The sequence below is a fragment of the Bos mutus genome, chromosome 1 (genome assembly GCF_027580195.1).
Source record: "Bos mutus isolate GX-2022 chromosome 1, NWIPB_WYAK_1.1, whole genome shotgun sequence".
Taxonomy (NCBI): domain Eukaryota; kingdom Metazoa; phylum Chordata; class Mammalia; order Artiodactyla; family Bovidae; genus Bos; species Bos mutus.
This window is the reverse complement of record NC_091617.1, coordinates 67206891-67234512: the sequence shown is the minus strand read 5'-3', so window position 1 is coordinate 67234512 and position 27622 is coordinate 67206891. Positions and strand designations below refer to the sequence as shown.

Genomic DNA, 27622 nt, shown 5'->3' with positions numbered 1-27622 from the left:
AAGATTCTGTGGGTTCAGTCAAGGCTTTTGACTGTTGGTAATGGGATTATTCAAAGCCTTAATTAAGTTCCTGCCCATCCAATGGGCCAGGTGCCGGGTGCTGACACTGACCCAGGCCCCTAAACTGTCATGTCATAACTATGGTTCACCCTTCACTCTTCACTCTCATAATATATCCATGATGTAAGTTTCATAGGCATTTTCTGTGGTCTAATTTGCTGGGAATGTTAATATTTAAATTCCTTCTGTGCATCCGTGTCCATTTATTATCTGGATGAGCTTATACTTGGAGATGGGACAGAAGATTCGTCTTCAATGAATTCCTCAGGATCATTGGTGTCTTTGCTATTATTTTCAGTTTTTAAATCACCAGCTCTGTCCTAGTCATTTATCCTAGGAGAATTTATTTATGTAGGAGAAGATGCCTTGAAATAGGGCAAGAAGTTCAGAGTGATGGGCTATAGGCAGGCTGGCAATCATAGGAAGCATGGAGACAGTCGCGTTGCAGAATCAGCTTTGTCTGTCTTGAGGAGGGGGACATCTGTCCAGCAGGTTTCCTTAATTTCCCATCCTTCAGGCTCAGCCTTTCCCAGCATTGATTTTGGTTACCCAGTAGGATTCAAAGAAGTACTTATGGACAACCCCTTCATCTATTATTCCCAGCCCCAAGGATTTCTCAGCTCACTGCTCACATCTTCTTTGTGTATCTTTCCAACTCCCCAGTGTCCCGCTGAGCAGTCCCTTTTCACCCTGGCTTTAGTGTAACCCTGGTTTCTCTCTCTCTCTCTTTTTGGTCTCCCTCCATTCTCATCATGAGCAGAGCTTCAGTTTCATGTCTTGCCCAGCTCGGCACTGCAGCTGTGTGGCTTGGCAGTGTGCAAACAGGGACAGGTCCACCCAGGTACAAAAGACATGCAGGAGATCATCAAAAACAGGAACATCACCCCCTTTCTACCTCTTACCAAGCTGAGAAGGCAGATGTGTAGCTCTGAGTCTTGGGGGTATGGCGGTCAGAGAAGCTGACTTTGCTCTGGGCTTACACCCTGGTAGCCTGTTCCAGGCAACCTGGAATTGACTGCAAGCCCTTCACACACATCAGAAAAAAATCAAAAGATAGGTTCGATTCCTGGGTCAGAAAGATCCCTTGGAGGAGGGCATGGCAACCCACTCCAGCATTCTTTCCTGGATAATCCCATGGACAGAGGAGCCTGGCAGGCTATAGTCCATAGGGTCGCAAAGAGTCAGACGCAACTGAAGTGACTGAGCACGCACACCCTTAAGAATGTTTCACTTTCAGTCATTAAGTAGATCTCTAAATAGCACCAGATTCTGAAAAACTTCCCAGCATGGCAGGCAGATGTGACACGGCAGCAAGCAGCCGCCCGCCTGCAGCCCAGCTTTCTCCTCACCAGCCAACACACGCAGAACGAGCCCCCACTCCTTTTAAAGGTCTTTTGAGGCCATAAAGGCTCTTGGGGACATTTTATGGAACTGAAGCACAGTTTTACTATTTTAAATTATTATAGGGGTTATGGTGACTCTATCTTTATTTTTATGACAAGTTGTCAGATATGCCCTTGATTTATTTGATCCCAAGCTTTTAAGAATACAACCTCCAATTAAATGTGGTTACTGTGGCAAAAAATATGATTCTCCTTAGAATGACCCTCTCTGGGGCCATTTCCAAAAACTCATTATGGTGAGAAGTCAGGGCTGCCTACTCATATTCACAGGCATCTCTCCTTATGGTTGCTCGGTTTTCCCTTATGGAGGATTAGAGAGTATTAAAGCTGTGGGCTGGGCCCAGGGGAGACTGAAAGGGGAAGAAAGAATCTTCCCCCAGAAGCTAAGTGGGTCATTATTTAATTCAGACTACTTCAGGGATAGAAGGACCTGAGGCATCAAGAACTGTTTTATCATCAATGAAAGGAAGGAATTACAACCTGAAGAGGTCAGGAAGCCAAGCCAGACCTGGGACACAGGCCTGGATCTTATGTCATCTGTCTTCTCTGTCCCTCACGGACTCTCCTAGGGATGTCTTGGGCACATGCATGGCACCCATCCTATCTGTCTTAGGCCGTTGGGTTATTTCTGCTATAATGGAAATACAATAGATGGGGTGGTTTAAACAACAGAAATTTATTTTTCACAGTTTTGGAGACTGGAAAGTCCAAAATCAAGGCCCCAGCAGATTCAGTGCCTGGGGAGATCCAGCTCCTGGTTTGTAGATGGCCAGCTTCTTGCTGTGTACCCACATGGTAAAAAGGAGTGAGGGAGCTCCCTGGAATAGCTTTTGTAAGGGCACTAATCCCATTCATGAGGGTCCCACCCTTCTGACCTCATCACTCCAAAGGGCCCGCCTCCTAATATAATCATATTAAGGGTTAGGATTTCAACATGAACTTTAGAGAGACACATTTAGTCTATGGCACTGTCCTTTGTTGCTCCAAGGAAACAGCCCTAGACTTGCTTTTAGCATGGCCATGACCATTGACATTTTTCCCAAGTGGGGAACAGATATTGCTTTAACATAGGGGAGGTTTAAGGTCTATAAGGGATAGACATTTATCAATGCTTTGGGTTCTATAGTATTTATCTTTCCAAAAACATAAATTTACAGTGAGGCACAGAGAGACAGCTACTCAACTGATAGACCAAAATTGTGGTCCCAGATCTGTCACTTGATCTTAAAGATAGCAAATCGTTCACTTCTCCAGGCCTCTTTCCTTAGCTCTCAGGGCTTAATAATATGATTGTCCTTGCATGCTGTCACAGACACTCTTGGTACCCCACCCAAATCACCTTCACCAGGCTGCTACACCTGCTCCCAGTTGCTCTGAGTGTCAGTTAAGGGCTTGGCTTCCTGAATCCTTATCTCAGGTTCTGCTTCTGCTTCCCAAGACACCTCCATTATAGCACTGCAAGAATCAAATAAGATTCTCTATGTGGAAGACTCTGAAAACTGAAGTATCACTGGGCTTTTATTGCAGTTTTGACTGGGCTGTAAAAGTCCCAGCTGTGGCTTCTTGGCAGAAGGCCCATGATGAAGGCAGATAAGACGTCCAGGGAGGGCGGGGCTGTTGTCACACACCCAAGATTGTGGGTCTGGGTTTCTCTTCTTTCCCCACCTAGGAGCCCAAGATAGTGGGAAGACAATAAAAATGAGTTTACTTGAAGCTGAGTAATTTTTAGGTAAGGTTAGGTAGTGACTGAACAAGTTTTTCCATATCGGGAGGATAAGAATTGGAGCTGTGGATCATTCAGACCTTGGAACAGAAAAAGGTCATAGAAATTCCTGCTTTTGCTTCAGATACAGGCTGTATAAAAGTCCATTGCAAACTGCAGTTTTCTAAGTGGCACTAGTTTCAGCATTAAAAAAAAAATCCTTGGATACTTACTTTAAGGGCACTGCAAAGGTGGATTTGGTGGTGTGGGGTGGAGGGGAATGTCTATGCATGTAGAAAATGAGAGGAAAATAGAAAGGGAAATAGGGATCTGTGTCCTCAAAATCTGGAGCACTTGCAATGTCCCCAGTTAATCATTGATGCCTCCAGCCCTGATGGCCCCAGAGCTGGCACCATTGCAGGGGGCCAGAGTACTTGCTCATGGAATGCTAAGGATGCATTTGGTGAAGTTAATGATTCATCACCTCCCCCCAGTCCCAGGGCCCTACATCCCTTTCTCTGACACTGACAGAAGCTTACCTGATCATTTTCTGGAGGTGAGGCTGGCCCTGCCTCTCACAAATTCACTGTAAGACCAGATTCCCAAGGGGCTTCCTTCTGTAGGAAAGTTTCTTTCCTTAGCTGTTTCCTGAAGATAAGCTTCAAAGAGAAAAAGAATGTGTTGCTAGAGTGATTGTCTGATATTCCTTGGCATGAAGTTTTATGCCAAGAGGGTACCACAAGATGATATGTTTTTTATATGGATTATGCATTATAAACATGCATAATGTTTATTTGTGTACCACTTTTAATTCCAATTCTAGATTTAGGTACCTTGAGGGGCTCCACAAATTAATAAATGGTTGTGCTATACATTTATTATGTGCATGTGTGTTAAGTCACTTCTGTTGTGTCTGACTCTCTGTGACTCCATGGGCTATAGCCCACTAGGCTCATCTGTCCACAGGATTTCCCAGGCAAGAATACTGGAGTGAGTGCCATGCCCTACTCCAGGGTATCTTCCTGACCCAGGAATCAAACCTGCATCTTCTGTGACTCCTCAGTGCAGGCAGCTTCCTTACCACTGAGCCACTGGGGAGGTCATATATTCATTATACAGACACACTAATGTGAAAGGAACACATATTTTCATTTAAATTTTTTTCTATTTTACAAAGATCAAGTGTGTTATTTGCAAGAATATCAGAAAATGATAGTTAAGTAAAAGGAAAAGGAGCAACCCAGAGGTGATCTCTTTTTGTTTCATATCACAATAGACATTATAATATGCATGTGGTCCCCTTCAAACCCATCACCCTAAGATAGGATATGTGTGCTTGGCAAGGCTGCAACGGTCCAGGTGTGAGCGCACAGCCACCTACCCTCCCCTTGCTCCCATGTGCTGATAAAGCATCCTCTCTGACCTCGCTGAGGCATGTGATGAGAATTATAGTTGCCAGTCACTGAAGGCTTTCTTTGTAAATGCAATTTGGGGTTATCCAGTGAATTTGGGTTTTGCTGCATCTGTACCCATGCTCTCTTGTCTTGGAAGTGGATACATGTGTAAAAACTACTGCTACCACCTATTTGCAACACCAACAGTTTCTTTCTCAGGAAGGTTCTATGATGTCTTCTGTGCATTTCCAATGCTAAAATCCCCCAATTCAGGGCCCCAGGGTTTGCACTGATGGGCCAGTCTGAGCCCTGCTCCTCTGAAGAGGAATCCATTCTGAAGGGCTGATTGAGTTTCTTGGTTTTCAGGGCCCTTGGGGAGGTTTTTCTGAAACTCAAAGTGATTTCTTTTCTTGGAACTTATCTCTCCCTGCATTTCCCCCTCAATGGGGAAACATCTTCTCTCTGAACAAGTTGCTATGAGGCTCAGATATGTTAAGTATTTAGAAAAGTGCTTAACACTTAGCACTCAGAAGATGTTAGCTGCTAACAATTCGTCGAGAGAGTGGTCTCGGGTAGCACTGCCTGATAGACACATTGAGCAAGGCACATATGTAGGTGTACCTTTCCTAGTAGCTACATTAAAACACCAAAAAGAAACAAGTGAAATTAGTTCTAACAATATATTTTATTTAACCCAATATGTCAAAGTTACTATCTTTTCAATATGTAATCAGTATTTCTAAATTATTGAGGCATTTTACATTCTTTTTCGTACGAACTCTTCAAAGCCCCTTGTGTAATTTACACTTACACTTACGGTGTGACTCAGGATCAGCCACGTTTCAAGCATCTGGTCACCACGTGTGGCTAGTGGCCACCGTACTGGGCAGCTCAGATCTAGAACCTTGCTACCCAGGGTGAGTTCTAGGGACCAGCAGCCTCAGCAGCATCTGAGAGCTTATCTGAATGGCAGAATCTCAGGCCCACCCCAGACCTATAGAAGTAGAATCTGCATTTTTAAGAAGTATCTGTTGCTTGTTAGAGTGGGAAGCATCGGTCTAGAATCCCCATGTTCAGTCCCCACCCCTGGGGTTCTGATTTAATTGGTCCAAGGTTGGACCTGGGCACTGGTATTTGCTTTGAATCTCCTGCAGTGATTCTAATCATGTAACCAGGCTTGAGAGACATCTGTGTGGTGGGTTCTGAAGCCAGGATGCCTGACTTGGCCACTTTCTATCTTCAAGGCCTCAAGAAATCTACCAAAACCCTACATCTCAATTTCCTCATCTCTAAAATGGAGATGAAAGTAATATTTGTTTCACAGGCTGCTTATGAGGATTATATGAGTTAATACATGTAAAGTACCCAGAACAATATCTGATACATAGGAAGTGCTCCTTATATACAAGCTTTCACCCTTTCTTCTTTTCCTTGAAGGTTCGGGGCTACCCAGAGCCCCAAGTGACATGGCACAGAAACGGACAACCCATCACCAGTGGGGGCCGCTTCCTGCTGGACTGTGGTCCCCGGGGGACTTTCAGCCTTTCGATTCGTGCTGTGCGTGAAGAGGACAAGGGAAAGTATACCTGTGAAGCCACTAACGGTAGTGGTGCCCGCCAGGTGACAGTGGAGTTGACAGTAGAAGGTGAGTCCCAGGAGGTGAAACCCCTGGGGAGAGATAAGCCGTCACTTTCCTGTGGCCTGCAGCTCCTGCTTCAGCCCTCTCTTGGGAGAGGAACCCACAAGAGAAAACATCCCCAAATCCCTGAACTCAGGACCTTGTCGTCTGATGGGGGAAATGTGGTCCCCGGAACACAGAGGCATCCAGGAGACAATGTCGGACTACACATCACCTCACTCCCCAGCTTCAGCCTTCCCTTTGCTTCCCCTCACACTGAGACTGAGACTGGATGGACTCCTCATCATGGCCTTACAAGGCCCAGTGCACTCCTGCCTGGCTCTCCAGACCCATTTCCTTCCGCTCCTCCACTGTGCTCACTGCTTGCTCCACTGTGGTCACACTGGCCTTCTGCTTCTCCTTGAGCAAAACCTCAGGGCCCTCGCCTGCTGTTCCCTGTGTAAAGAAGTGCTCTTTCCGCAGCCCTGCCCCTGACTTGGCCCCTCACTTACTTCAGATCTCTGCTCAGACATCCCCTCCTTGGAGAACCGTCTCTGATGTTTCATCCCCAGGGCTCTCCCATCCTCTCACTCCATCCCAACTTTTCCTTCCAGGGCTATCACTGTCTCCTATTTTACTACTTCCTCCATCCAAATACCCCCTAACTGGAAGCTCTAGAGGAAGAGGGATTTTTATCTGTTTACTGCTGTATCTCCAGCATCTAGAAAACTTCCTGGCATGTGATACTGAACTATTTAGAGAAAGAACAATGTTTATTATCATCATTATAAAGTAATACATGCCCGTCATAAAAAGCTTTGTAAAACTCAAAAAAATATATAGGAGATAAACATACCAGCTTGTTAACACTGATTATTTTGTTGTTTTTCTTTTTCCTTTGTACTTAAAAAATTTTTATTAACTTCAAAAGTTCCAGGAAAACATTTGGCTGTAAGTAAAACTATTCCTTTGTGGCTGGTATATCTCCCACATGCTAAAGACACTCCACCAGTGAGAACATTTCCAGTTCAGGCCACTGGCTCCTGCTTAATGGCCTGACATCTTAAAGGATATGGGCATTCATCAGACCCTCAGAAGTATAACAAATGTCCCTCCACCCTTCCTAAGGGGTTATAACCCAGAGGGTCAGACTCATTTTCTCCTTTCTCAGGAAACAGTCCTCCCAACCTTGATTTCAAGGGGCACTGTGTGCCAGAGAAGGTTTCAGAAGGGGGTGAGGTGTACCCAGGCCAGTGTTTTTCCTGTTTGCTTGCCTCAAGAAAGGACAGACAGGCTGTTTCACAGAACAGGATATGCATAGTTTGGATGCTTTCCCCAAATTCTTCAACTAATTGACTCATTCTTTTTAATGGCCTTCCAGTACCTGTGGGCTGGGGTATTCCATGTGGAAAGTGGTCCCTAGTCAGTCTCTGAATAGCCCCTATCTTGGCCAGTTCTGGTCCTGTATTTTCCCTTACATTACGCACCTTTCATGCCCAAACTTGAGTTGAGGCCCACAGATAAAAATTACTTTATCCTCATGTGTTACTCAGCCCAGGCTGCCATAACAAAATACCACAGACTGCATGCCTTAAATAACAGAAATTAATTTTCTCACGGTTTTGGCAGCTGGAAGTTCAAGCTCAGGGTCCAGCAGGATTTGGTTTCTGGTGACGGCTGTTTCTGACTAGCCGCCTTTCTGCTGTGTCCTCTCATGGTGGAGATAACTCTGATGTCTCTTGATCTTCTTATAAGGGCACCAGCCTTATTGGATTAGGTGTGTGTATGTGTTAGTCACTCAGTCCTGCCCAACTGTTTGCAACCCCATGGACTGCAGCCCTCCAGGCTCCTTTGCCCATGGAATTTACTGGAGTGGGTTGCCATTTCCTACTCCAGGGGATCTTCCTGACCCAGGGATAGAACCCTCAGCTCTTGCGTCTCCTGCATTGGCAGATGGATTCTTTACCACTGCACCGCCTGGGAAGCCCTCTTGGATTAGGGCCGCACCCTTATGACCTCATTGAACCTTTGTCATATCTTCAAAGGCCCTGTCTTCAAATACAGCCACATGGGGTGAGAGTGGGGGGGATTAGGGTTTCAATATATGAATTTGGGTGGGGACACAACAATGTTTAAAACATCCCTTTTATGATTTTCTTTTTGGAACCGGGGAAATGAGGAATCTGAGGTCCAAGGTTCTGGTTCCAACTTTTGCCAATAAACGTGTGACTTTAAATTCCATATCTCTGTTTCTGCAGAATAAAGGGTTTGAATTCTCTGGTCTCTACAGTCTGGGCTAGTCCTTGTTTTCTATGATCCATTTTAAAGGAATGGAGTTGGTAGAAGTGTAATGTGTGCTCAGTCATATCTGACTCTTTTGCAACCCCATGCACTGTAGACCACCAGGCTCCTCTGTCCATGGGATTTTACAGGCAAAAACTGGAGTGGGTTGCCATTTCCTTCTCCAGGAGAATCTTCCTGACTCAGGGATCAAACCCATGTCTCTCGAGTCTCCTGCACTGGCAAGTGGATTCTTTACCACTAGCGCCACCTGGGGAGCTATATACAACCCAGATCACATGAAACCTTTTTTTTTTTTTTTTGATTCCCATCAGTGAGGACATTAGATCTGATTTCTCAACTAAGCAGGAAAAGTTTTATTAGGTCATGGTACTTGGGGAGGGGAAAGGAAAGCAGGAGAGCTGTTAACAGAATGGGAAAACGCTAAAGCTCTCAACCCTGTCCCCTCCTCTTTGGCTTCAATATGGGGAGACCATTGAAGATGTTTTATTCCTTCTAACACTAGGAGATAGAGAATAACCTAAAGGCCATAGGCCCTTTGAATGTGAATGGCCCTGTATTCCCTTTTGCTTCTACATCAAAGGCCAGTTTTGGCCCATGTGTGGTTTGGGACCACCCCATAGACCCCAGGCCTGAAAGAATCCACTCTGGTCCCTTATGCCATGGATAAATTGTCAACAGTGCTATGCTAGCCCAAAGGGAATCCCGCAGCGCCCCCTGCTTCTCACCAGCTTTATATCCTATGCTTTTTACTTATGCTTCATATTTAGAAAGAGCAGAGCTTCTGGAATTAAGAGTATGATTCATATGTGGAGCTTTTTAAACCACCTAATGGTGAAGTTTAGTTGGCAGTATTATCCAATGGTCTTGGATTTTAGCTCCACTAACTTCTAACTATGTAGAAATTAACCTTTTAAACCTCATTTCCTTTCCCAGAAACAGATGCTAATGGCTGCCCCATGGACTGTGTAAGGATCAGCACAGCACTGTCAAATAGCAGGCTCTCAGTACATGGTAGCTTTGTGACTCAAACCTGGCATTAACATCCTAAGAACTACTCGCAGAAGGAAATCCTTGCATGAAGAGTGGAAGAGAAAGCTTTCTCCTCTGATTTCCTTTGGTAACCAGGGCCAAGAAACATGCAGTATCTCCCATGAGGGCAAGCATCTTAATGACAGGACCATTCACGACCTTGTGCAGTGGAATTAAACCCTAGGCTGAACCCTGGAAAGGGTCTGTGTAGCCAGCCCTGACGCTCACCCACCTCCAGACAGCTTGTCACAGAGCTTGGTGTAAAGCAAGGGAGAGATGTCATGCCTGCCCCCTTGGGAGCTTCTCTCTAATGGAGAGGCCATGGGCTGTTCTCTAGCCCCACACTATCCAGAAAAATACAGTTGATTCTTGAACAGTACAGGTTTGAACCTTGCAGGTCCACTTATACAGGGATTTTTTTTTTTTCAGTAGTAAATACTACAGTACTACATGATCTGAGATTGGTTAAATCTGTGATGTAGAACTGCAGATACATAGAAACCGCATGTGTATGGAGGGCTGACTATAAGTTATACATGGATTTTCCACTGTGGGGAGGATGGGCACCCCTAATTCCCAAGTTGTTAAAGGGTCAACTATATAATACTGGGAAATCCCATGGACAGAGGAGCCTGGCGGGCTACAGTTCATCAGGTTGCAAAGAACTGGACAAGACAAGTGATTTAGCACACATATAATGTGAGCCACATATGTAATCTTATGTTTTCTAGTAGCCATATTTTAAAGTTGAAATCAATTTTGATAAAATATTTTACTTAATACAATACATTCAAGATTTATCATTTCAAAATATAATCAATATGAAAATTATTCCTAAGATATTTTATGTTCTCTAACATTTGCAGCATATTTTGCATAGTAGCGCATCTTAATTCAAACCAGCTGTATTTCAAGAATTCAGTAACGACTGGTGGCTAATGGCTACCATGCCAGACAGCAGAGCTCTAGAAACTCCCATGTGAATAGGGATAAACAAGGTTTACGTGGAGAAAAGAGAAGAGAAGCCCACAGGTATAAACAAGGTGGTGGCTTGTCCAGGGCAGTCACTCCATAGTGTGAACCTCGGGCGTGGGGTCGGGTGAGGGGTGGGGCTGAAATGAGGAGATATGCCCCTCACCCCATGCTGTGACTCTGAGAAGGCCCTTTGTGTCTCAGGGAACAGATAGTCACTTAAGTCATTTCAAGCAATAGATGGTTAATTTTAAGGACTTGAGCTCAGGAACCCAGGGAAAGCCAAACTGGTCAGCTCAGAGGTGATCCGACCTCAGAACTGCTCAGACTCACCCTTAGGCATGTTTAACGCAAATGCAAAGGCACCCAGATCACCTGGGGAATCTTGTGAAAACGCAGATTCTGATTCTGTAGGTCTGGAGTGCTGCGCACATGCCTACAGTTCTAACCAATTCAGTTCAGCTCAGTCACTCAGTAATGTCCAACTCTGCAACCCCATGGACTGCAGCACGCCAGGCCTCCCTGTCCATCACCAACTCTCAGAGTCTACTCAAACTCATGTCCATTGAGTCGGTGATGCCATCCAACCATCTTATCCTGTGTCCGCTTCTCCTCCTGCCTTCAATTTTCCCCAGCATCAAAGTCTTTTCAAATGAGTCGGTTCTTTGCATCAGGTGGCCAAAGTATTGGAGTTCCAGCTTCAACATCAGTCCTTCCAGTGAATATACAGGACTGATTTCCTTTAAGATGGACTGCTTAGCTCTCCTTGCAGTCCAGGGGACTCTCAAGAGTCTTCTCCAACACCACAGTTCAAAAGCATCAATTCTTTGGCCCTCAGCTTTCTTCAGAGTCCAACTCTCACATCCATACATGACCACAGGAAGAACCGTAGCTTTGACCAGATGGATCTTTGTTGGCAAAGTAATGGCTCTGCTTTTTAATATGCTGTCTAGGTTGGTCATAACTTTTCTTCCAAGGAGCAAGTGTCTTTTAATTTCATGGCTTCAGTCACCGTCTGTGGTGATTTTGGAGCCCCCCAAAATAAAGTCTCTCACTGTTTCCACTGTTTCCCCATCTATTTGCCATGAAATGATGGGACCAAATGCCATGATCTTAGTTTTCTGAATGTTGAGCTTTAACCCAACATTTTCACTCTCCTCTTTCACTTTCATCAAGAAGCTCTTTAGTTCTTCTTCACTTTCTGCCATAAGGGTGGTGTCATCTGCATATCTGAGGTTATTGGTATTTCTCCTGGCAATCTTGATTCCATCTTGTGCTTCTTCCAGCCCGGCATTTCGCATGATGTACTCTGCATATAAGTTAAATAAGCAGGGTGGCAATATGCAGCCTTGACATACTCCTTTCCTGATTTGGAACCAGTCTGTTGTTCCATGTCCAGTTCTAACTGTTGCTTCCTGACCTGCATACAGGTTTCTCAAGAGGCAGGTCAGGTGGTCTTGTATTCCCATCTCTTTCAGAATTTTCCGCAGTTTGTTGTGATCCACACAGTCAAAGGCTTTGGCATAGTCAATAAGGCAGAAATACATGTTTTTCTGGAACTCTGTTGCTTTTTCGATGATCCAACAGATGTTGGCAATTTGATCTCTGGTTCCTCTGCCTTCAAATCCAGCTTAAACATCTGGAAGTTCATGGTTCACATATTGCTGATGCCTGGCTTGGAGAATTTTGAGCATTACTTTACTAGCGTGTGAGATGAGTGCAATCGTGCAGTAGTTTGAGCATTCTTTGGCATTGTAGTTCTAACCAGCCGCTGGTGATGCCCGTGTGGCTGGTCCACAGATCACACTTTGAGTAGTACGGAAGAATTCCATTACAGATGTGATGTATTTATCCTAGTATGAGTGATTCTCAAGGGTGAGCATGCATCAGAATCACCTGGAGGGCTTCTGAAACCACAAACTGCGAGGCTCTGCCCCAGAGTTTCTGGGTTAATAGCTGTAGGATGAGCTGAAGAGTTTTCATTTTAAAAGTTTCCTAGTGGTGTTGATACTAGGTTGATGCACACTGGGTCCAACACTTTGAGAACCAGTAGGCTAGTGCCTCTACCTACTATGTTAGTTCTCCAGAGAAACAGAATAGATCATATGTATATGTGTATAAAAAGATTCATGACAAGGAATTGGCTGTCACCATTATGGGGGCTGACAAATCCCAAGATCTTCAGTCGGCAAGCTGGAGAACCAGGAGACCTGATGGTGTCATTCCTGCCCAAATTCTAACGCCTGAGAATCAGGACAGCGGATGATGTGGTTTCAGTCCTAAGCCGGAAGGCCCTGTAGGTGATGGTTTCTGAGGCTGCTCCACTTGTCTCTGTTGAAAAGCAAAGACACATCCTGATCCTGGCATGTCTCCCAGAGCTGAGAGTGTGTCCCTCTGTCCACACAGCCTTGTGCACCACTCTGTCCCTCTCTGGGCCAGGCCCATTTCAGATAGGCTCCCCGCCCTCTCGAAGTTTACCTCCTACTGGGAAAGAGACTACAAATAGATAACCAATATAACTTGTAGAATTAAGTACTCCCTGACCATGTGTGAGAAACAGAGCCAGGTGGCAGGCCACCCAGAATGTGGCAGCAGAAGGGAGAGTGACCCCACGTCACGGAGTTTAAGGGGGAAGAGTGGCCTTAGTGACCGCTAGCCTAGCTATGCTGGGGTCGCTGACACCAGTGTTATCTGGTGATATTTGGATTTGTAGGAAATGCTTTTACACTGTTTTGCTACTACCCTTTTTTCGGGGACAGATTTCTCAGATCCCTTTCATTTTTACATTGAATTAGATTGATGACAATATATATTTTGAGACTGTGTCTATTTGCAGTGGCTGAGTTTTAAAATTACTCTATTCCTCAAGAACGTCTGTTATGATTCTCCTTTTGTTGTGTTGTTCTCTTCTTTCATACCATCTTCTTTTACCGAAATCTTCTACCTCCTTTAAAGACCATAATTATATTTCTCATTTGTACTGTTTATAACCTCTTTTCAGTCCATAACACTCCCGATCACTCTCCTTTTTGTAGGTATATATGCCCTATTTTTTTTCTTACCCAGTCAGAATATTAAAATGCTCTGAATTTTTGTCCTTTTCTATCTCATCAAAGTTAAATATATAAATGTGGTAGAGATAAAAGTATTTTTTTTGCTCCTGCAGTCTCACTGGTAAACAGTTGTGTGTCAAGAGTGCCTTGGCAGAGGGCTCACGTGTTTGCTACATGGAAAAGTTAGATGACAAAGGACTCAGTCTCATTCTCTTCTTGAAGGATGACTTCCACATCCTTGTCTCCCTTCCCTCAGCTGTTTCCACCTTCCAGTTTGCCTCCAAAATATATGCCAGCACTGCTGACTGGCCCAGTTTTTACTCCTGATGGTGCCATCTTTTCTCCTCATCTCTTACTCCTCCATCTGGTTCTCCCATCTCCACCCCAAACCCCCTATACTTTCCCGTTGCTTGTAGTCCTGGCCTCCTCTCCATTCATCAAGCTTTTTTGCATGTGCTAACTTTGTGCTGTTATCTAAGAGCAACAAGACTTGGTAATTGCTCTCAAGAGGCTGACTTTCTTGACCTCATATTTCATTGTTATGTGATGATTAGGCAACAACATCAGGATGCATTTAGGAAGTGCTGACTTTGTGTGGTGCCGTGTGGGAGACAAAATACTTTGTCAGATCCTTTCTGCAAGAACCTGGTTGGTCAGATAAGACCAAGACATGTTGAAAGCTAAGTCAAAACACAATCCCAGTCATAAGATAGCATTGGTTTATCTGCCAAATGATTGGCACTTCAGCTCTGTAAGCTTAGAGGAGGACGAGATCTCTGGAGGCTGAAATGGTCTGTGATGTCTTCTTGGTGGAGGAAGGACTTGGTTAGTCCTGGATGGATCAGGTCACATGGATGCCATTTGGATGGCAGAATATGATACTAATGACAGGGATGGGAGAACAGTGGAGAGAATTAAGGCCTGGGGTGGAGGGCTGGGCAGGAGCAGAGATAGTGGGAAATGAAACTGAAGGAGAGATTGGGAGGAGACCATGGCAGGTCTGGAGCATGAGGCCAGGTGGTTTGTAGAGTCAGATCCATCTCAGAGTATGAGTGGACAGTTCTGCCCTTCATCGTTGCTTTTCTATTTTCATACTTCATGTCGCTCTCCAGGTGAAAGGAAAAGAACCTGAACTGTTGGAGCCCATTCCCTGTGAATTCATGGCCTGATGGGTGTAAAAATAAAGACCTGGACTATAAAAAAAAAAAAAAAAGAATGAATGAAACCTTAAAAGAAGATAACATGGCAAGACAAGTTACAGACCACTGCTCCCCTTAGCCACAGCTAGGACAGACATACTATGTGCTTATTTCTGCTTCAGGAATCTTCTAACTTATTTTTATTTTTCTGAACGCATGGGTTTCTACCACACGTGATCACAGATTTTTCACATGTTCCGTGTTTGATACACCATCATTTTGCGTGATTCCAAGCAAAAATGGGTTGCTTATTAGTACAATGAATTTCTCCAGAACCATGTTTAAAATAACCTTCCCATACACTGCACTTGCCCACCGGGTGGTTTCTGATCAGACATCCATATAGTAGCTGCAGCCAAATTACTCCCACCACATCAGACCCACAAATGCGGAGGGGCTCAAACCAGAGGTGACTTTCTCTTTATTTCCTTTCTGATAAATTTTTATAAAATCAGTCTTTATGACTTAAGTACTAAAGGGAACACCTGCTACTTGGCTTGGTGTTTTGTGGGGCGGAATCACAATGGAAAGTAACTCTTGAGAAGTGAGCTGGGATGCCTGGGAGTTTTGGCCTCAGAAAGAAGACTGTAAAGGAAATAGCCATTTTCTCTCTTTAGAGGATCTAAATCCTTTTCAGAGTACTTATTTAAGACAACTTAGAAATCACTGGTTGCCATTTATTGAATTATTCCTCTCTCCAAAATGAAACTTGAGGTCACTACTCCTTTGAATTCATTTGGTAGGATATGACTACCTTATCCATCAATGACTGGGAAGTAGTTTGTCTTCTAAGTGGTGAATATTTTATTTCAACCCCTTGAGGAAGAATTGGTTCTTTAGTGCATCAGTTCCTGGGGACCCAAACAGAACTCCTGAAATGTCAACTTGATGTCCTTGGATGACCTCCTTAGCGTTATGGAAGGATGAACAGCTGACCCTTGAACAACACAAGTTTGAAGTGTGTGGGTCCACTTATACATGGATTCTTTTCAAGAAATAGTATTTTCATTTAATTAAGTGTGGGGAAAAGTTTGTCTTTGATTAGAGATCACAATAATCAAATCAAAAGAACTAGGGTTTGAGTCCCAGTTCTGTACAAGTCATTTCAACTTACTCCCCTTGGGTGAGTTGTGTATCAGTTCCTTCATTTTTGAGACAGATTAACAGTATGTGAATCTTCTACTACATGGGGTTGATGCCCCCAATCCCCATGTTCTCCAAGGGTCAACTACTTGTTATTGAGTGTCATTGTATAAGAATAATGCACACGTGTACCTTCTGTGGAGAATGCACTGTGGTGTGGCAGTGACCTCCAAAGCTCACTGATGGGAGGCAGTAGAGTGAACCATTTATATGGGGTGAGGCCCCTGCTTATACAGGGACAGGCAGCCCCTGGGATAGGCCTGTTAACATGTATGGTCAGGACTTTCATGACTCCTGGAAGACACAGCTAAGACCTTGACAGATGACAACACAGACCTTCTTGGGAAGGAAGGCAGCCCAGCCACCTCGTCATCCTGAAGTCCCCCCTCCCTCCCCTTCCCCAGTCCATCACCAGATCCTGCTGGGCCAGCTCATTTGTCCCCACTGCCACCATTCCAGCCCATCATCTCTGTCCTGTTGCATGGATTACCAACTTGTCTCCCCAATTCCACACATCAGTCAGTCAGTTCAGTTGCTCAGTCACGTCTGACTCTTTGCAACCCCATGAATTTCCACATTGCTGCTAAAAAAAAAAAAAAGAAAAATCAAACGTATTTTATCACTCCCTCCCTTCAAATCTTCCAACAAGGATTTCTACTTTTAAACTGAAATTCAGGATCTTCAGCAGGCCCTGCACTGGAATGTCCCCTCCCCTATCTTTGAAGCACTTTGTCTTTCTCTTAAGGCTCAAGTTTTATTCTGGCTTTTATTACACACACCAGTCTACTGGCTGGAGCTCTAGCTAATGCCTTATGCATAATAGGGACTGGATCTGCGTTTTAGTACAGATGAGGTCTCAAGGATCCCATGTCATTAGCAGAAAAGTGTTTTGACACCACACTTACAGTCATTTCCCCCATTTTTTCCACTTCTGTGGTCTGTCACTTGTCTTGCTATGTTATCTTCTTTTAAGGTTTCATTCTTTTTTTTTCTTTTACAGTCTAGGTCTTTATTTTTACACCCATCAGGCCATGAATTTATAGGGAATGGGCTCCAACAGTTTGGGTTCCTTTCCATTGATCCTCACAAAGTGTGCTTCTTTGGGTGGAGCAGGCTGGCACTTCAGATGAACCCAAGTCCCTTTCTTTTTGGCTTCCTTCTTTTTCTGAACATTTTCGTACACGTGTTTCAGGAAGCTATCTCAGCTCTTAGAGTGCTTAATATGCTTGATAGGCACATTGATTCTCTTGGCAAGAGTCTTGCCCTTAACTTGTTTGTTTACAATGATGCCAACGTCATGGTAGGTGACACTGTAGACTCTCCCAGTTTTGCCATGGTCACATTTGTGGGGCAATCCTTTTTGAATAGTACCCATTCCCTTGATATCTACAATATCACCCTTCTCGTTGATTCACATGTATGTAGCCAAAGGTGCAACTCTGTGTTTTCTAAAAGGCCTAGAGAGGATGCAGCCCCTCCTCTTTCCCTTCGTGTTGGTCATTTTGGCGAATTACTGGAAGATGGCAGTTCCAGCCGAAAGAGCTCATTCTTTTTTTGTTTTCTAATATGTGTTCTGTTATTTATCCTAACACTACTTTTTCTTTTTGCTATATTTTTTTTTCTGCTTTTTTCTCTTTATTGAGATGCAGTTGACATATAACGTTGCTAACACTACTTGTTATTCTGGTGTCTACCTGTATACCTTTGTTCCTTTATTTCCATGACTACACAGTGTTTTGTGATCATTCACCTTTAAATCCAAACATGCATATGAGTCAGTGCAGGCATCTGCTTTGTTATGTCTTCTAATATGCCTGAGCATTTACATTTTGAAATAGTCATACTTGAACATCTGTTGATGTTCAATATTGAAATTTCTTATTGAAATAAATATTATTATAATTTACTTTCTTTTTATTTCTCCTTAATCTGTTACTTAGGGTTTTACATTTGTTTTGTCTTTGAAATTATATAGATAGATGGTTAGTTTCAAATATTGATTCAGCATGGCACAGGGGACCTTGCTAAATACATGTTATAAAAAGTGGGCACATGTTCTGATTGAGTGAAGAACCACTATTTTAAGCAATCCTCAGTATCTACTTTGAAGTTGCCTACAAGTAGGGTGACTGCTCCCTGGTTTGCCTGGAACAGTCATGATTTATTCCTGTTGTCCTGGCAGAATTATTAATTATGTCCCTTTCATTGTCCAGAGACCCTGTTTAGATAATAAATTGTATCACCACATGTTTTTAGAAGCATTTCTTCTTTTTACCATCATGATCACAGTATTTCCCTTTTCAGCAGCATTCTCTGTGTCTAGTCAGCCTTTGACAAAAAGTGCTAGGTCCCTCCACTATTGAACTTTTCACTCCTAAAACCTTCCAGTATTCTCTTTTACTCATCCTTGAAGAATCTGAAATTACTGTTTAAATACCTTTGGTGCCTTTTTTTCCCTCTCACTAACTTGAGCCTGTCTTCATCAATTCTCTTAACTTACTCTTCTATTTTTGGCATTTCTACCTTAATCCCCTTTCCACTTACTTTTTTTAAAACATAACCTTGCTGTTCTGCCAGATTTTCATACTTTCACAAAATTAATTTTGCCTTATCTGACAATTTGCAGCTTCAAATTTTTGCCTATAAATAGACCTTGTTAGCTATTTTAGTACAAATTCTCTTTTTGCTTTGATGTATTTCTTTGGTGTTGACACACATTAAAATAAGCATTCCTCAATTCCATTTTTAGCTGACTTCTTTATATGTTACCTTTGGATTGTACCATAAACTGCTCTTACTCTGATATACAAGTACCTCCAAACAGCATTCTTCTGTTACACTTTGAGGAAATGCCATATTTTTGCTTTATTTTCTTTTTTTTAAGGAGTAAAGAAATTTTAACTTTTGGATTAAGACATTTGGCTCCCAAGAGTTTTAAAGATGCTTAGTCTAACTTTTTTTTTATTGTGATAAAATACACATTACATTAAATTTGCCATTTAAATAATTTTAAAGTGTACAATTCAATGGCATTAAGTGCATTCACAATGGCGTGCAGCGGTCAGCACTGTCAAGCTCCAAAACTTTCCATCATCCCAAACAGAAACCCCACACCCACTGAGCAGTCACTCTCCTTCCCCCTCCCCCAGCCCCCAGCACATATTCATCTGCTTTCTGTCTGTGGATTTGCCTCTTCTGAACATTTCATACAAATGGAATCACATATTTTGTGTATGTCTGACTTTTTTCACTGAGCATAATTTTTCAAGGTTAATCTGTGTTGTAGCATGTGTCATCATTGTATTCCTTTGTATGGTTAAATAGCATTTCACTGTACAGATAGACCTTATATTGTTTATCCATTCATCCGTTGATCAGTCTAATTTTTATTAAGTCTTTACTACAGCATGAAATGAATGGTACAGTATAGCATTATAAGTGCAGTGAATGGTACAGATATTTTATTTTAAACTTTTAATTTTAAATATGTATACAGCTGATTAACAATGTTGTGATAGTTTCAGGTGGAAAACAAAGTTACTCAGCCATATACAGGTATCCCTTCTCCCTCAATGGCACCCCACTCCAGTACTCTTGCCTGGAGAATTCCATGGGCGGAGGAGTCTGGTGGGCTGCAGTCCATGGGGTCGCTAAGAGTCGGACACGACTGAACGACTTCACTTTCACTTTTTCACTTTCATGCATTGGAGAAGGAAATGGCAACCCACTCCAGTGTTCTTGCCTGGAGAATCCCAGGGACGGGAGAGCCTGGTGGGCTGATGTCTATGGGGTCACACAGAGTCGGACACGACTGAAGTGACTTAGCAGCAGCAGCATTCCCCCTCAAACGCTCCTCCCATCTAAGCTGCCACATAGCATTGAGCAGAGTTCCCTGTGCTATATAGTAGAAACTTGGTTATCCATTTTAAATGTAGCAGTGTCTACATGTCCATCCCAAACTCCCAAACTATCTCTTTCCCTCATTCTTCCCCCTGCTGGTAACCATAAGTTCATTTTCTAAGTCGATCAGACATTTTCTGTTTTGTAAATGAGTTCATTTGTATCGTTTCCTTTTAGATTCCACATATAAGAGATATTATATGATATTTCTCTCTCTGTGTTTGACTTACTTCACTCAGCATGACAATCTGTAGGTCCATCTAGGTTGCTGCAAATGACATCATTTCATTCTTTTTAATGGCTGAATAATATTCCGTGTGTGTGTGTGTGTGTGTGTGTGTGTGTGTGTGTGTGCTGTATCTTCTTTATCCATTCAGTACAAGGATATTTTAGATGAGAGTCTTAGTGGTTGACATGTGACTAATGCTGGGGATAGAATGTGTATAAGAGGTTATAACATTTGGATATATTTTCTTCTGGGTATTTTATATTTTTTTATGTTTGGATCATTTTACTATGTTTGGGTATTTTATTTCACTTTTACCTGCTTATGATCACATTGATTACAAAAGTTTGCATGCTGCCCCTTTTTTCATAAAATTCATTTGTTTAACAAATATTTGAATGCCTATAATGTGATGGGAACTAGTGTGGTTACCTCTGCTGGATACAAAGTTCTGGTAAAGATATAGTTTGGAAGTTATCATCTTATGGGTATTATTTAAAGCCATAGGACCAAGACCTCCCAGGGAAGGGTCCATAGAGCTGAGGAGAGGACCCAAGAATCAGCCCTAAGGTTCTCTTGGTGATAAAGTTCCAGGAAAGAAGGAGGTTGAGGAAGAACAGGCAACCTGTTAAAAGCAGGAGAGTCTGGAGGAAAAAGTGTTGGAGGGGATGGCCCCTGGTGTCAACTGCTACTGAGTGAGATGGGGAAGATGTTGGACCACAGGGTTTAGCAAGGTGGTAGTCAGAAGGGAGCTCAGTGGAGTGGAGAGGATCACAGTGCAGCTGGAGTGTGCTAAGGAGCACATGATGTAATATTTTAACATAGTTCTGAACATTTCATATATTCTGAAACATAATTCAGTGGCAGAAAAATATTCTAATTGTACATTTTAACCACTTATTATCTCCCTATCAACGTGTGACAATTGCATCATTTACAATATTTACTATTACCAACAAGACCACAGTGAGCAGCTTTGTAAACTTTCTTTCCTACTTTTAGCATCATTTCCTTTGACTAGAGAGACAGAAGGGCAGATGCTGGTCTAAGAGCAGAGCAACTTTAAAGCTTACAATTCTCATGTGCTCAGATACTTTCTGAAAGAACTGACTAGTTGGCATTCCTCCAGTGTTATCCGGCATCTTGACTGCAATTGTCAGTTGAGGCCTCCCGGAACAGGTCTTTCCTTTTATCTGCCTATAACTTCTTTTAACCTTGAAAAGAGAATTTAATGAGAAGAACTAAACCCACATTATGGGGTGAAAAATATACACAGCTAGTTTAGTTCAGTTCAGTTGCTCAGTCGTGTCTGACTCTTTGCAACCCCATGGACTGCAGCATGCTAGGCCTCCCTGTCCATGACCAACTCCCGGAGCTTGCTCAAACTCATGTCCATTGAGTCAGTGATGCCATCAAACCATCTCATCCTCTGTCGTCCCCTTCTCCTCCTGCCTTCAATCTTTCCCAGCATCAGGATCTTTTCAAATGAGTCAGTTCTTCACATCAGGTGGCCAAAGTATTGAAGTTTCAGTTTCAGCATCAGTCCTTTCAATGAATATTCAGGACTGATTTCCTTTAGGATGGACTGGTTGGACCTCCTTGCAGTCCAAGGGACTCTCAAGAGTCTTCTCCAACACCACACTTCAAAAGCATCAATTCTTCGGCTCTCAGCTTTCTTTATAGTCCAACTCTCACATCCATACATGACCACTGGAAAAATCAAAGCTTTGACTAGATGGACTTTTGTTGGCAAAGTAATGTCTCTGCTTTTTAATATGCTGTCTAGGTTGGTCATAACTTTTCTTCCAAGGAGCAATGTCTTTTAATTTCATGGCTTCAGTCACCATCTGCAGTGATTTTGGAGCCCCCCAAAATAAAGTCTGTGACTGTTTCCACTGTTTCCCCATCTATTTGCAATGAAGTGATGGGACCAAATGCCATGATCTTAGTTTTCTGAATGTTGAGCTTTAAGTCAACATTTTCACTCTCCTCTTTCACTTTCATCAAGATGCTCTTTAATTCTTCTTCATTTTCTGCCATAAGGGTGGTATCATCTGCATATCTGATGTTATTGATATTTCTCCCAGCAATCTTGATTCCAGCTTGTGCTTTACCCAACATGATATACTCTGCATATAATTTAAATAAGTAGGGTGACAATATACAGCTTTTATGTACTCCTTTCCCGATTTGGAACCAGTCTGTTGTTCCATGTCCGGTTTTAACTGTTGCTTCTTGACATGAATACATATTTCTCAGGAGGTAGGTCAGGTGGTTCAGGTGGTATTCCCATCTCTTCAAGAATTTTCCATAGTTTGTTGTGGTCTACACAGTCAAAGGCTTTGGCATAGTCAATAAAGCAGAAGTAGATATTTTTCTGGAACTCTTGCTTTTTTGATGATCCAGTGGATGTTGGCAATTTGATCTCTGGTTCCACTGCCTTTTCTAAATCCAGCTTGAACATCTGGAAGTTCACGGTTCACGTACTGTTGAAGCCTGGCTTGGAGAATTTTGAGCATTACTTTGCTACTGTGTGAGATGAGTGCAATTGTGTGGTAGTTTGAGCATTCTTTGGCATTGCCTTTCTTTGGGACTGGAATGAAAACTGACCTTTTCCAGTCCTGTGGCCACTGCTGAGTTTTCCAAATTTGCTGACATATTGAACGCAGCACTTTCACAGCATCATCTTTTAGGATTTGAAATAGCTCAACTGGAATTCCATCACTTCCACTAGCTTTGTTCATAATGATGCTTCCTAAGGCTCACTTGACTTTACATTCCAGGATGTCTGGCTCTAGGCGATTGGTCACACCATCATGATTATCTGGGTCATGAAGATCTTTCTTGTATAGTTCTTCTGTGTTTTCTTGCTACCTCTTCTTAGTATCTTTTGCTTCTGTTAGGTCCATACCATTTCTGTCCTTTATTGTGCCCATATTTGCATGAAATGTTCCCTTGGTATCTCTAATTTTCTTGAAGAGATCTCTAGTCTTTCCTATTCTATTGTTTTCCTCTATTTCTTTGCATTGATCACTGAGGAAGGCTTTATCTCTCCTTGCTATTCTTTGGAACCCTGCATTCAAATGGGTATATCTTTCCTTTTCTCCTTTGCCTTTCCCTTCTCTTTTCACAGCTGTTTATAAGGCCTCCTCAGACAACCATTTTGCATTTCTTTTTCTTGGGTATGGTCTTGATCACTGCCTCCTGTACAATGTCATGAACCTCTGCCATAGTTCTTCGGGCACTCTATCAGATCTAACCCCTTGAATCTATTTGTTACTTCCACTGTATAGTCGTAAGGGATTTGATTTAGGTCATAGCTGAATGGTCTAGTGGTTTTCCCTACTTTCTTCAATTTAAGTCTGAATTTGGCAATAAGGAGTTCATGATCCGAGCCACAGTCAGCTCCCGGTCTTGTTTTTGCTGACTGTATAGAGCCTCTCCATCTTTGGCTGCAAAGAACATAATCAATCTGATTTTGGTGTTGACCATCTGGTGATATCCATGTGTAGTATTTTCCCAGCTAGCTAAACAGTTACATTAAGGGGAAGCACAGGTCCAACAATTGCCCACCCAGATGGAACCACGGTGTGAATGTGATGCCACTCTTGTTATTAACTCTTTTTCGCTGAGATCTTGGTATAACCTTAAACCAGATATGGCTGAGGAAAGTGCTCAGCCATGAGCTTCGTCCTCCACTCCTATGTGCCTATGCATTCATGTAAGTGTGATCCGTGCTGGGATTTAAGAAAGTTTCCCCTTTTCCAGGAAACCCCCTGCAGATCTCCCACTGCAGCTGCCTGCTGTTATCAGGGAATGACTTCTACCCTTTCCATGCATGCTTTGGGTGGAGTTTTATAAACATTCCCAGCCTATCACAAAAAGATAGCAACTTTCAAGCCTATTGTCATCTCAAAAATTTCCTCCTCTCCCCTTCCCCATTCCTCAAAAATATCCTAACCACTTTGTGGCCACTTCCTGGTCACATTGTGAGTTGCTCCTACCAGCAGCAGCATTTAGATAAAGGAGGTGACACCAGCCACCTGGGTCTGCTATTTAACTGCTTCCTACCCAGCACAGCAGCACCACACCCAGGACCAGCAGTGCCCAGTGTCCTGCTGGTGCAGGTTCTGGGAGGTACCGGCATCACTGGAGCCCCTCTCCAGTGATCTGCTTGTTCCAGCTGGACAGATACTGCTGTTTGCTGGGCCTTGAGTGGGGCAGTGAGTGGGTCCGATGGGAACAGACTTGGCAAGAGTGATGCATGGGCATCTCCCTGCTCCATTCAGTTGGCTCCTTTTCTGGAGAGGTCCCAGTTTCCACAGGGCATCCCCAAAGTGGAAGGTCCAAGAACATGTAACTGCTCAGCAGAATGGTGGAGTGTTCTAGAACAGGCAGATTGGGATGCTTTCTTGTACCATTACTGGCTCTGTGACTCAAGAGGGTGACTTCATATCTCTGAATCTCATTTTTTCCCACCAGCTTAAAAAATATAGAAGGATTATGTGATACCAGTCTCCTTAAATTATTGCAGGAAATCCATGCACTGATACATGTAAAGTGACCGCCATAGAGCCTGACCCAGTACAGGCTCAGTCAGGGTGAACTGTTACCATCATTATCTCACCCCATACTCCTTGTTGACTCCCTGACTTTTGTTGCTCCAAGTTGGTAGCTCAGACTTGGCTCTTCAAGCCTTTCTCTTTGTTTTCTACTTGCAGGGAGCTTTGTGAAGAAGCCTGGTCAGCCTGTTGTTTCCAAAGCCTTGGGGTAAGTTCTGGGGTGTTCAACCCAGGGTAAGGGCTGGATTGGCTCCTGTTGCCTTGACACAACAGCCTGGAGAGCAAGTTTTCTCAAGCACCCCAGGTTGTAACTAAAGCAGGAGCCTACTGGGGTTTGACATGTCATTCACACAGCCCTCCCGACCCTGTGGCCTCTGTGGATCGCTCCTTTGGTCCAACTAAATGGAAGTGGGCTACATGGACATAGTCTGCAGGAGTCTCTAATAACCGAGACCAGAGTCAGAAGACCTAAAATAAACAGACTTAGAAGAGGCAATCAATATGTGACTTTTCTTATGGCAAGTAAACCTATATTGGCAAGGGTAAATAAAAATGGCTGCTGTAACAAACAAGCCTCTAAATCACAAAGGCTTAACACAAGCAAAGTTTCTTTCTTACTCAAGCAAAATCAGTTCATATTTTCTCAGACAAGTGGAGAACCTTCCAACCAAATTTCAGGGACCCAGGATCCTTCCATTTTGTGGCTCCATCATCTCTCCGGCAGAACCCTCTGCATCTAGCCAGAAGAGAATCACATAGAGGTTTTGAACGGTCCAGCCTAAAAGTAGCACATAATGCTTCTGCTTTCTGTTCACAGTCTGTTGGCCAAAACCTAGGTTTTGGCCTGAGTTCGGTAGAATTCAGGTGTACCTAAATTCACTGGACTTCCCAGGTGACTCAGTGGTAAAGAATCCACCTGCCAATGCAGAAGTTGCAAGAGACATGGGTTCAACCCCTGGGTCAGGAAGATTCCCTGTAGTAGGAAATAGCAAACCACTCCAGTATTCTTGCCTGGAAAATCCCATGGACAGAGGAGCCTGGCAGGCTACAGTCTATGGGGTCACAAAGAGTTGAGCATGACTGAGTAACTGAGCGGGAGGAGGAGCACAAATTCAAGGGGCTAGTAAATGAAGACTAGCCGCATGCTCAGGAGGTAGAGGAAATAGGTTTTGGTGCCACAGATATTTTCCAGGAATGTATTTGAGGCACAGAATTGGGAAGGTTTCCCTTTGCTGGTTTCTGAGCCCATCTTAAGTGACTTGGGTGGGAATAGACAGAAAAGGATCTGCATTGCCGTGGATTTCCTGCTGATCTTTTCCCAGGGACAGATTTGCACCCCCTGCCATGGAGACCCGTCCTAGCATCTGGGGAGAATGTCCACCAAAATTTGCTACCAAGCTGGGCCGAGCAGTGGTCAGAGAAGGACAGATGGGGCGGTTCTCCTGCAAGATCACTGGCCGGCCCCAGCCACAGGTCACCTGGCTCAAGGTAGGGTTCTGTCTGCCCTGACTCTGGGTGAGATCCCTGGGCTAGCGGGACTCTGTCTTCCCAATCAGTCCCTGCCACTTCAACTGTAGACGGCCCTCGAGTTTCTCCTGGCTTTGGTAGCCACGCCTGTTCTTGCCCCTGTGCACGTACTCTCCCTGTCACTCAGCCCACAATGTCCTGTAATCCACATGCTCACAGAACAGCATAAAACTTCTGAGTCAAGACAGACCTGACCATGTCATGAGAGTGGACTTTGAAGTCTGGGGCTGATTTCAAGCCATAGCTCCCTGATTCACAGAGCATGTGATGCTGGGAAGACATTGGTCTTTTAGAACCCGGGTTTCCTTATCTGTGAGGCAGAGATAATGCCACCAACCTCAAAATACTGTTGGGAGGCTCCACGTGGGCGTGCCTTATAAATCACTGGGGCTAGACACTGTGAAGACAGAGGTGGGAAGCAGGGGAGAAGGGGATGAGTGGGTGTAAACAGGGCAGCGAGGAGGTCAAAGCCAGGGAGAGTAGGTTTTTCACGGGTGGAACTCCTGGAAAAAAGTGAGTGATGGGTGCCTTTTCCCTGTGTCCTGATTCTCCTGTTCTGACCCTGGAACATCATTAAAAGGAAGAGGGAGGCAAAGGAGAACTAAAGCGAGGAATGTAGAATTTTCCACCTCAAACTTGGACTCCTTTCAAACAGGTTCCACGCACCTTCTCTCAGCTGGACAGAACACCACAGTGCATCCATAGAGCAGAGTCAGGGCCCTTGGGTGGCCCTCAGGCTGCTGTCTGAGATGACAGAGCGCAGAGAAGTGGGCCCTGCTGCCTGCCTGGTGTCTGTCCCATGCGGATTGGCAGCAGACAGGACAGAGCTGAAAGGTGAGCAGTTTTTCTGACCAAGCTGCCTGTGCCGTCCACAGGGAGATGTTCCCCTGCAGCCCAGTGCTCGTGTGTCTATGTCCGAGAAGAATGGGATGCAAGTCCTGGAAATCCACGATGTCACCCGAGATGACGTGGGAGTATACACGTGCATGGTGGTGAACGGGTCAGGGAAGGCCTCCATGTCTGCTGAGCTTTCCATCCAAGGTACAGTCCAAGCTCTCCATCCAAGGGCTGTGGGAGGACTATTGCAGAGCTGTCCCTTCCGGGGTCCCTAAAGGACCTAGAAGGAGCTGCTTGTTCATTACACATCTGTGTGTTACATGTGTCACACTTATGTACTCAGGTATCCATCCCCAGGTCAGCATCTTGAATCAGAAGAATGGGTGGGCGAGTAGCACAGATGCAGCGAAGGAGGAAGATACTTCACCCGTGTCTGCACATCTGGGTTCAGTTTTTCCTTCTTGCTCAGACTCCTTTTTTATTTACATTTCTAATTGCCTTTTGGAAGAGTGCACATTGCTAGTGTCTTCCCATCACCTCGTATTTACCCAGCCTAAAATTTATCTCAGCGTCCTTCAGATCAGGTGCTCCCTCAACTTAACTCTTCCCTTCTCACAGGACTGAGCATTTCAGACCAGCTTTGGCCCCTGTCTCTTCCTTGCTACAGTCATCAGCCCCAATTAGCTCTTCTCT

At 43.9% G+C, this 27622-nt stretch overlaps 1 protein-coding gene and 1 pseudogene across 2 annotated transcripts in view; one reads left to right on the top strand and one right to left on the bottom strand.

The window, feature by feature from the left end:
- The window catches only part of MYLK (myosin light chain kinase), a 192371-nt gene that overhangs the window by 40191 nt on the left and 124558 nt on the right, over nucleotides 1-27622 (top strand). For both annotated transcript variants that reach the window (XM_005893405.3, XM_070370247.1), the window contains exons 2-5: nucleotides 5997-6204; nucleotides 24725-24773; nucleotides 25888-26053; nucleotides 26968-27133. In XM_005893405.3, coding sequence (XP_005893467.2) covers nucleotides 5997-6204; nucleotides 24725-24773; nucleotides 25888-26053; nucleotides 26968-27133 — 589 coding nt within the window. The remainder of the gene's footprint in view (nucleotides 1-5996; nucleotides 6205-24724; nucleotides 24774-25887; nucleotides 26054-26967; nucleotides 27134-27622) is intronic.
- Nucleotides 16902-17381, bottom strand: LOC102270090 (large ribosomal subunit protein eL21-like; annotated as a pseudogene).